At 35.9% G+C, this 11,344-nt stretch overlaps 1 protein-coding gene across 2 annotated transcripts; it reads left to right on the top strand.

Annotated features, from left to right (window-relative positions):
• The first annotated feature begins 553 nt into the window (after positions 1-553).
• LOC147078098 (ionotropic receptor 75a-like) lies at positions 554-11,042 on the top strand. Of its 2 annotated transcripts, none has more exons than XM_085940198.1 (10): positions 554-645; positions 718-775; positions 1,918-2,030; positions 2,113-2,342; positions 2,672-2,743; positions 3,528-3,739; positions 5,634-5,769; positions 8,178-8,337; positions 9,340-9,534; positions 10,702-10,997. In XM_085940198.1, the coding sequence occupies exons 1-10, from the start codon at positions 641-643 to the stop codon at positions 10,793-10,795; spliced, it is 1,275 nt and encodes a 424-aa protein (XP_085796324.1). In that variant the 5' UTR covers positions 554-640; the 3' UTR covers positions 10,796-10,997. The 2 variants fall into 2 exon arrangements, with proteins under 2 accessions (XP_085796324.1, XP_085796325.1); XM_085940199.1 differs by having other exon boundaries at positions 600-631; positions 10,702-11,042.
• Positions 11,043-11,344: the final 302 nt, after the last annotated feature.

Here is an 11,344-nt window from a genome sequence, read left to right on the forward strand (position 1 = left end):
GTACCGAATTAATGGTCCAGATAGAAAACGGATTGTGGGAACACCATGACTTGGGTGGCTTGATGGAATACAAAGAGACTTGTGAGCGCTAGGAGTGATCAACTGAAGAAGGAGAGCGTAGGATCAGGCAGAGTGAAGTCTGCTTGAGGTGACTAAGGCTTACCTCGGGATGTAGTAACAGAGAAGATGGGAAAATTTTTGTGTTTGATCTGCCCTCACTTTTATTTAATTCTTGTTTTATAATTTATTATTTTTATTTAAGGCTTAGATATTTTTCTAAAAGAACAAAAATACACCAGACGAAATAATTTTCATGGCCTTATTATGCGAGCAGTAACAGTGGTAAGTAAGAAAAATTATTTATTTCATGATTTTTACAACTGTTATTATTTAAAAAAAAAAATAATGAAGGATAAAGCATGTATGAAATTGTTTTTAGATGGTAACAAAACCTGAACGTCCAGTACTAGAGGTCTTGCAAGATCCAACCTATACGTATGGAGTCAATGGGATGACAAAACTCAATTCAGCCCTGTTGGATTTATTACAAGTTATGTATAACTTCAGGTTGGTGCTAACAGATGGCATTGCAATAGTATGAAGTAGCTGTCAAATCGAAATTCTAATTTATGTTTTGATTATGATGTAGGTATCATTTTGATTTCCTATTAAAAATGAATTGCAATAATAAAATAATATGTAAAATGTGTGTTTTAGAGTCATCTATGTTGTAACCGATGTCTGGGGTGGAATGAATGCTGATGGAACTGAAAATGTAAGCATAATTAGTATCACTTTATTTCATTAAAATACACAATGCTGTGTTTTGCTTCAAGATAATATTATTTTGTTGTAGACTATAAATTTGAATAAAAGTCCATCAAAAACTCAATTTCCCATTTACAGAAGGTTTTGCCATGGACTCAATGATAACTACTTATGCACCTACCTACCTAGTAGAAGAATTTCAATTTTATTTATATGTAAAACTGATATTAAGAGGTGTTCAATGTCGTTTTAAAGTCTCAAAATAAAATTAATAATGCTAATATGTGTGTATTATTGGCCTCCATCTGACCAAGTAAACAAAGTATTCAAACAAAAGAAATTGATAAATATTGTCCTTTATGAACTACTCATTGAATTTGTATAATAATTGGATAAAAATTCAAGCAATCTGATGATTGCATTGTACCATGTCATCGAAAATGGCTGCTTTACAATGCATGTATTTAAATAACCATTGGAAAATTACACAAATGATATCGATCATTTGGATGATAACATGCGATTCACGAACGCACAAAGGAAATCACTACAAATAATAATACTAGCTGGATCCAGCTGGCGATGGCTGATTGATAGCAATACAGTATCAAATCAGTTTGGCGACATGTTCATGGTTATTGTTTCACTATAATTATATGCTGCACTTCATACAAAAATTCTGATGAACAAGATGTTAATCCGACCAATACTGATGTACGGGTCGAAGTGATGGACTCTCACCGAGGTAGATATATTCAAGAGGAAGGTGCTACAAAGGATATATGGGCAAATATTATAAGGAGAAAAATGGCGTATTAGACATAATTTGGAGCTCTACAACCTCTTCCAAGAAGAATGTCTCGCTGCATTCGTTAAACTTGGTAGACTTCGATGGTTTGGCCATCTAGCAAGAATGGATAGTGCTCAAATGCAGAGAGATATTTGGTCTGTTCATGGAGGTCAATAATTGGCAGGCAGTAACTCCAGTCGTTGGACGATGTCACCAAAGATGTTAGAGTGGCCGTTGCAGACATCTGAAGGACACTGGTCCTGGATAGGTAGAGATAGAGGAAGCTCTTGGATGAGACTAGGACCTGAGTTGTTGGCCCACTTATGATGATGATGATAATTAAGTATAATATGTTTTAGGGTATGATGGGAGTGCTTCAAAGTCGAAATGCTGAAGTTTCTGCAACTGGGGTTCGATATGTAGCAGAAAGAATGGACCATGCTCATTTTCTATTTCAAACATGGGCAATTGAGTAAGTAATATTGTAGATATTAGGCCAGGTAAGATTAGATTAAATAATTAGAGATTCATATTTACATAATATATAATTTTAGAGTTTCCTTCTTCTTTCGTGTCCCTGAAGAAACCGTGGGTCCAATGCGGAGTCATTTTGCTGAACCTCTAGGAAGCTCTTGCTGGGTATGCGTAGCGGCTTCATCGTTATTGCTAACAATTGCTTTGACTCTAGCAACGATCATACAGAGGCGCCGACAAGTTAAGTTAAGTCCTGAAATAGGAAGCATTTATGGATGCTTCGCCGTCATTGCTGCTTTGTGTCAGCAGGGTATGTATTAGTTTTCGTAATTTTAATAATACCATTATATAATATTTACTTCTTATAATTCAATAATGCCGGTGATAAAAGAAATTTGAATAATATTTTTACAAATAATTCTATAAGTACATAATATAACGATATCGAAACAACAAAAACACAAAATAATCAGTTATTTCTGACAGTAGTAGCAGTTGGTAAAACAGTTTTTTTCTTGTACCAAATTCTAAAAATGTTAAACAGATGGTGATAAATATAATTTTTCGACTTTAATACTAAATTAATGAATTATTTGATGCCAATAATTATGATTATAATCCCGTTAAATTTTGTTATAGTTTTTGAAGTTGGACCTTCATCATGGAAAACAAAAACAGGAGATAAAACTAGGCCATATTCTGCAGTATCTGGTAAAAAACAGGACTTATTCAATAATGTACCATCCACATACAAAAACTGGAATATTTCCAAATCTTATTTAGTAACAATAAATATTAGATGAATAGAATTTAATATTTTTCATCCATTATTATTAGACAATTATGATGGCCAAGCGGTAACGTGTTGGCTTCAGCCGGCTCGCACATCAAACCCCGTCTCGTCTGCAACGTGTCGAATACGTCGATGTGACGTGATCGTTATTACAAAACACACGTTGCTAAACGGAGCTCCGCACATTGGTGGAATGAAATTTTTTAGTTTGAAAAAAAAACATCTAGTGCTGCTAGTAACAAATCGGCTGCGAGTTGAAGCTGCCAGAATGCATACGCATACCTACAAATTGGTCATTCCTATACCGGCTCGCCAGTCGCCTCATTTCAATATATTACGTTTCGAGAGGTTACGCGCGGCAGTCGCTAGGTGCCTATGTGCGCAGTCTACATATGTAACATCGGAGCGACATTTCTAGAAGGTTTGATTTATGGCTGTGTGGCAGACGGGATGAGTTTAGATGTGAGAGCATGCTTTATTGTTGTGTTTCCCGGGTTCAAATCCCAGGACTGGAAAATTTTACATGTTGTTTTTCAATCTCTGTTCGAGCCAAAGTATGGCCCTAATAGGTTGAGCTAGTGGCTAACATCCATTTCTCGTGAAAAGAAATATATTAGTACAACCTCCACTCTGTGGAAACTCATAATATAATAATCCTCTTAGGATCAAGCATGGTGATGTAATGTAAAATGTAATTATTAGAATCAGGTATGGAGCCTCGGTATTTATCAGGACGAATGGTGTACTTCGTAACATTCATGTTCAGCTTGCTTCTGTATAACTATTATACGTCGAGTGTCGTCTCCTCGCTTCTCAGTGCTCCTCCGAGGGTCTTAGGAGGTCTGGAAGAGTTGGTTTCAGGACCTCTAGAGCTGATATTTGAGGACATCGGATACACTAGGACTCTTTTCGACGTGAGTGAATATATTATCACATTGATATCACCAGATTTACCATTGTGCTTAGCTAAAGGGGCCCAGGTCCCTGGAGCCCAAAAAATAAATGGAAAAAATCTTTAGCACCATTTTTAAAATTATGTTTTGATCAGTTGTATTTTTGGGGGTTCCAATATGTTTTAGCGCAGGGCCCTTTATAAACCCGACCCTACTGGCTACCCCTTGATTTGGCAGTTTTCATGAATGATTCGTACATAGTCATTGATTTCAGATATGTCCCCACCTGCAAGTACACAAACAAAAGTGAATGTGCAGTCTTAAAATAATATAATTTTATCTTATTATTATATTTACTTGTTCATGAATGCAGATTAATATCTTATTTATATATTATACAGAGATGATTTTGGTATGATTACTGTCAAAAGTTGATATGTCGATAATTTAGGTATTTAAAGTTAACAACAGATAATGTGTCTATATATAAATATGTATGCTAAAAAAAAATTCAAGGCCATACAATATGGTTTACAAACTTTAGGTTACTACGCCTCCCTTTTAAAACAATCTAATCTTGGCGCCTCCCCTCCTTTATTTCATTAAATACATTTTTACACAAAGTGCTTTTTTTATACTAAACTGGCTCGATATATGGATTTCATTGCATCTAATGCAGAAAATTCCGTTTCGCATAAATATGATGTTACAAATAGTAGCAGTACCTATTTGCATTGCTTTTCTTGACAAAGTATTATATTAGTTTTCAGTTCGATTCAACCAAAATTGAACAAAGGTTTTTGTTTCCATATAGCCATCTTTATTAGTCAGGATATACACTACAAATAATTATAAAATAAAATCCTACATGTGAATTATCATCAATCACACACACCACACGTCATATCAAATTGTATCACACAGACACATATTATATTATAAAATGTTCACATTCTGTAATCGAAACAGCGCTGCGGGCGACTTTTTTTTACTAATAGAACGAATTTGTGGTGTGTTTATCTAACTTAACTGGTCGATCCGCAATGCCGGGCCCCCAGGCTGGAGCCATGTCAGCCCCCCTCTTGTGGGGGCCATGCAAAATAGTATAGAAATGAGGTATAATAAAATTAGTCTCCATACAGGTTTGCAAACAACCTAACTTTCATAGGACTGTTTTTTTATGTAGTTTATAACTAGCTGCTGTTTTATAAACTATCCACTTGCAAATTGTAAACCTGTGGCTACATTATCGTGTTAAAGTTTTCGCGCCTCCCTTTGTAACAGTCCGCACCCCCCAGTTTAAGCACTATGAAATTAGCATTATGTCTGATTTTAGAGACCATTAATACATAACATGATTTCGAGACTTACCAACTTTTGGCAGTAACTCCACGTATATTAAAGTATATGATGATGTATCTATCATCCATTGGTCTGATAATGATTTTTTTATTTGTACACTATTTCTAACTCAGGGCAGCTTTTTTCACCGAACACCTGTTGATAATTTAACTACCAACAATGACCATAAATATTATTATAAAAACACAAAAACATTAGAAAAAAATAAAATAAAATAATTGATACCTATTATAATTATTAGACTGTCCCATAAACAAAACACATGTTGAGCACCCATCATAAAAAGTCATAAACTGTATTATTTGAATACATGAACATGTCTATAGACGAACTATTAGAGAAGAGTGAATCGTTAATATTGAAGTATTTATACAAAAGTTTAATTACAAAATCAACGGATATAAATCTATATCGAAATGTGGGTTTGAAGCAGTCGGAGTGGATATGTTGACTACAACGATTAAATTTAATAAAATTCAGTAGGTACATATTACTTTTTAACAATGGCAATTTAGTAAGGACCTAATGACTTTATTTTTTTATCCCAATGCAGAATCCAAATTATTCATTTCAACCTACCCGCAAGAAACTGGAAAAGTTTATGGTCGCCACAAAAGTAAAGACGACGAATAGAAAGATGCCTATATTTCTCAATCCTACGGATGGCATCGAATTAGTAAGGAAAGGAGGTGAGTATGTAGAAATGAGTATTTGTAATTTATGATTTTAATAATATATTTTAAGCAAGACAAATATGGACACTCCAAACCAAACCGCCTCGCACCGCACTTGGCCTTAATCAAGCGTATCATGAGGCCCTGCAATTTGGTGTGAAGCATCAGCAGTTGTTTATGCCTGGGAATGTCTCAGGAGCAGATACCCAAGACTGAGATTTGCCACGCTCTCAAGTGAGCTTTGACTGAGTTTACTGAAAGACGTAATTTAATAAAAAGTGCCTTGAGAGAGAAAGGCACGGAGACCTCACAGAAATAAATGAATTTAATGATATATAAGATACACAAAACGTCCGCAATAAGACGTCACAATTTTTTTAAATGCAATTTAATTGGCCTTTGTGGCGACCAGGTCGGACGGCCCAATAGGCCCAACAGCTGATTGGACAGATTTCAGCTTCTCTTCCCTCTTGGAGCTGGTAAGCCCAAGATCATAGAGCTTGGCAGCGAATCCACCATGGCCGGTCAAAAACTAACTGGTGTTGTAGTCAGCATCTCTTCCCTCTTAGAACACATTCTCGGACATTCCCAGAGAATGTGGTTCGCATCCTATAGTACTCCACCACATGGACATGTTAGCCGGGTAGGTCCAAGCTCATAGAGCTTGGCAGCAAATCCACCATGGCCTGTCAAAAACTAACTGGTATTATAGTGGTCAAGAGTCAATTATTTTGTTATCAATTTGAAGCAATCGAAACGATTAGAATTGAAAATCTAGCATAAGGCTGAAAATATGGTAGAGCAAGACAAAATTAATGTTTGAGTAATGTTACAACATAATAACATAATGTTACATTATAAATGCCAGTAGTTTTCACATCTTTTCGAACGTGTTTTAGGCAGAGTTCCCAGACGTCCTCTTTTACCCGGACATGTCCTCTTTTTTGAGGTCAATGTCCTTGTCCGGAATCTTTTTCATTTTTATTGACTAATGTGTCCTTATGTGTTATTTACTTATGTTACTGATGTGTCGTTATGCTATGAACATTTTATGCTCCTATTTGGTATATTTGACAAAATATTTTTTTCATTCATTTATTTAAAAGAATTATCGTAGGTACTGATACCGGCCTTTCTCCGTCGAAAAGAATGGTGAAGGCCGTTTCACTAGCAGGCCAGAAGCGGGGTGGAATTGAGAAAAACGCACGTTGAGGCAGTTTATTATATCGTTATGCAGGGTAGTCGTTGGCGGTGGGTTGGTCATGGCGATGGTAATGTCGGTTTGGCGGGCTGCATACGCGGCGTCAGTGGCTGTTAGATTGAGATCTTGTGGCTTGGGATACTTGATGCTTGCTTGGCGCCGACGCGGTCTTGTTGGCTGGAGAATTGCAGATGCTGGCTGGGCTGCAGATGCTTGTTGCTCCGCGTCCGAGGCGATGCTTGCTGTTTGGCGTCCAATGCGATAGAGAGGATCGGGGCTTGCGGCTTGGCTGGAGAATCTGGAGATGCTCCTTGTTCGGGGTCCGAGGCGAGAGAGAGCTTTTCGCGCCCATCCAACTGACAGATTCGCGGCGTCCTTTTTGTCGTGTCGGTCGCGAACCTCCCTGTTTTACCGACGGCGCTGTTTCGAGTGGCCGTTTTTGGTAGACCGCGTCTGTGTTTTGGCGGGAGCGTAAACGAAATCGAATTTCTGATTTTTTTGAGGCGGGCTCCGCTCGGCCGAGGGTTGCGAGAACCGCGAAGAGTGGACTTAGGCTGTGGTGTTTTGGGAAAGATGATGGTTCGGTCCGCCCTTTGAGGTGGTCTCCTGTGGGAGACCTTCATCTGGTATCAGTACCTTACTATATTTCTCAATCTAGATTACGTATGAGAATACGTCATGATTACAAAATTATTACATTTTGGGGTAAATTATTGAGATCTAGCAATCATTTGCATACCACGGTTCAATTACAGTGGCGAAATACATCACAGAAACACTCTTTAATCTTTCTCGAATTGAGAAAATCACATGTATGTATTGTGAGATCACCGGGATTGAACCCAGAGACCTGGTATGGCATTGGACTATGGGACAGATACTGATTATGAAATATGTCTTCTTTTTATCATCATCAAATATGGGAACCCTAGTTTTAAGCCTTACATAATATCAGCACTCGAAATGGAAAAATTTATGAACCAGAGCACTCAACAGCTTTCTGAAGATATTTACATAGTTATCAAATTTTATGTGTATTTCATAAACATCATTGTTTTAGATTTTCCTCAGACCATCAAATTATTTTTTCCACGAGACGGAGCGATAATTTTACCGATTTCATGAACAGGAAGGGTGCTCAGGTTCATTTCGAGCCCTGCGTAATATGTAATTCAATAATTTGGCCAATGCCAAAACACTTAGGATGAGTTTTAACTTCTAGGTTATGCGTATCAGACAGAGCCTGAGACAGCTTATCCATTGATAGCGGACACGTTTGACCAAGATGAGATTTGTGACCTGCAAGCTATCGCCATGCTCGAGGCTCCCATTTTTTTTGCTGTGCAGAAGAACTCGCCGCTTAAGGAGATCTTTATGATCGGGTGAGATACTACAAAAATAATTATACCTAAATATATAGTTCTTATGTATGTTTTGTCAGTTTGAAGAAGCATCGGTATTGGATGTTGTTGCAATGAGAGATTTATTTGTTATACTCACCTGCCCCTTCCAATATTTTTAATTGCTTAACCGTGTATAACTACCATATAAAATAAATGTGCTTTGTTGAATTGTTAAATTAGTAAGTAGGTATATAAATAAATGTGTATAGTAAAGTTTCCAACCAAATAAATTAATTTTTGAAATTTTAAATGAAAAAATTTATCAGGTCGATCGACAAAAACTTGCTTGGTATTATTGATCAAGAATGTGTTTGTTCCCAAAATCCCATTGATTCTGAGAGATTTTCCTATAACTTCATCACCGTGTTCAACTTGAAAAGGATCATATGGGCCATAATGTTTTTATGAGAAATGGATGTTAACCACTTGCTCAACGTATTACGTTCTATCACTCACAACAGTATAAGCCTACACGTTAGCGCTCAGCTATTGTGGGTGTATATGAATGAAATACCTGTCATCAATTAGATACTACACCACTCCCTGAAATGATGTCCCGATGAGACTCTCTGCCGACCATAGAAAGTGACCTCAAGGCACAAGGGTTACTATAGGTATAATCAAATGGCGATATTATGTATAATTTTATTTTACTAATATTTATTGCAATCAAGGGTTGATAACATAAAAATATTAATAACCATAAATATTTAATTTTGGTTACATCAGTTTTTGAAAATAGATACCTCATTTTCTCTACAACAAAGCTTAATATAGACCTTTATCTTAACAAAATCTTTATGATGTTGTTATCCATTGCTCAACTTATTGAGTCCATATGAGTTAGCTGGCGCACATATTCAACAAAATAGTAACTAAATTTAAGTTGAAAGAAGCAGGTGTTCTAGCTTATGGTCGATGGTGGGCACAATTATTTATGTTATTAGTGTAGAAAATAATATAATATCCTTGCTATTGCAGGCTAATAAGACTCAGAGAGCAAGGCCACAGTTGGCGAGCAGAGCGCCTGTTTCAAGCGGCGACACCAAAGTGTGACGGATTAGGTGGACGCGCCCTTCCAGTGCCTCTCGGTAGAGCTGCTCCTGCCATTTTGATCACTATCATCGGTGGAGTCGTTTCGTTGGTTATTCTTGGATTGGAATTTGCTCATGCGAGGTTTGTATGACAAGATGGCTTCAGTCAAATATCTGTGTTGTTGAGAAGTTTATTCACATGCATCTATCTGCATGGCTGCAACTGCAAGACCTCATGTAATTCATATGCTGCATGGAACTCTTCTTATTCGACTATCACCTGACCAAATACCACTAACTTTTCCAGTCTGTTGTCCGCAAACAGCGCAGGAAAACCGATGAGAGTCAATGTGAAGCATGTTGACAATTATTTAATTATGTCGAGCCATCTATGAGATGCTATTTTCCTCCAGTACTATATTCAAAATACATCTACAGTGAAACCCCGATTTTATGTTTTTGAAGTGACTGACAAAAATAACATAAAAAAGTGGCTAATTTAACTTAACTATGAAACGTTATACCATCATGTTGTTTCTCAGTACGGTTACTAAATTTAAACACAACATAGTTAACCATATTTTCTACTAAATTAACTAAAAATGAATACCATTAACTTTAATCAATATTTACCGGCGACGTTTACAAGAAATATTTAATTCAGCTTCAGAAATTCTATCTTACTCTAACGCATACTGCGGAGATATAAAAGCGTGCCGAATGCTTTCTCACTCGCACTTGTGGTTCGTTTTTGTTCAGGCCTTGGTTTGGAGCATATTGTATCAACGTGTTCTTTCACCTTTTGGAGAATGTTCCTTTCAACCGATAATGTTTCTCTTTGGTGAGTCACTATTTTAACGGATTTAAAAAAAAAACATTAAAAAACAACAAAAACTTACACAATCACATGTGTAACCTTAATCTTGGGTACTGCAAATATGTCTATGAATAGAAATGAAGATATGCGTCTGGAATTCATTCCAATGATTGCCGTGCATTGAATTGAATGTGTTCAAATAAATTGTATTTTTAATTTTAGTACATAATTAATATTATAATAGACTTTTCAATATTTCAAACGTAAATAATAATTGTGGGAAGTAAAAATGTAAAACGGGGAAATATAATTTATAATGTACTTAAATGAAACAAAACTACAGAAACTACTTGCAAACAACGGTAAAACGTGAATTCCGGCACGTAAAATCGTTGGCGGTACAAACCTAGGAAGATTCAAGATAGAAAATTACAAATTAATTCACTCAATTTGTATTATATAACATAAGAATTTAATTGCTCTTCTTTTCAGATACATGGCAAAGAAGTTTTACGGAAGAAAAATAATTATTCAAGAGAAAATAAATAAGTATTGGTTTTTCACTGACTGCAAAAAAAATCCCTAGATTAAATTATATGGGATTTCATGAAATAGATACTATTAGATGAAATATGAAATAGATACTACAGATAATACTGAGAATTATATTATAAAACAATTATACTAGCACATTTTAGCACTATAATTTAGCGATTCACGGAGATATCACGATTATAAGAAAGCATTAAATAATTGACATTATAGAAAATTGTAGGTTTATTTACAAGTAAAAGATATTATTATCTATATATTATATGTATTATAGAAAACCTAACTGTCATAAGCGCTTCTTTTGATGGTACAAAAAGTGCAGCCACCATAGGTAGAGTAATAATAGGTACAGATAGAATGAGGTTTTGAATTTGAACAGGAAATAACACACCGACGCTTCTGTTGTTTCCCCTAACCCTGTGCTTTCTCGCTGCCTACATATTTATTCGAAAATGAATATACCCGATTCATAATATTAATCAATCACTGCTTAGCTTACATATTGACTCAGTTAGCGACAAATGTCAGATTATGCAACGGATTATAATATATCTAATTAAATATAGAAATTGCTTATGTCGTA

This window comes from Rhyacophila brunnea, unplaced genomic scaffold, assembly GCF_057557595.1.
Source record: "Rhyacophila brunnea isolate RB1 unplaced genomic scaffold, BYU_Rbru_1.0 scaffold_12, whole genome shotgun sequence".
Taxonomy (NCBI): Eukaryota; Metazoa; Arthropoda; class Insecta; order Trichoptera; family Rhyacophilidae; genus Rhyacophila; species Rhyacophila brunnea.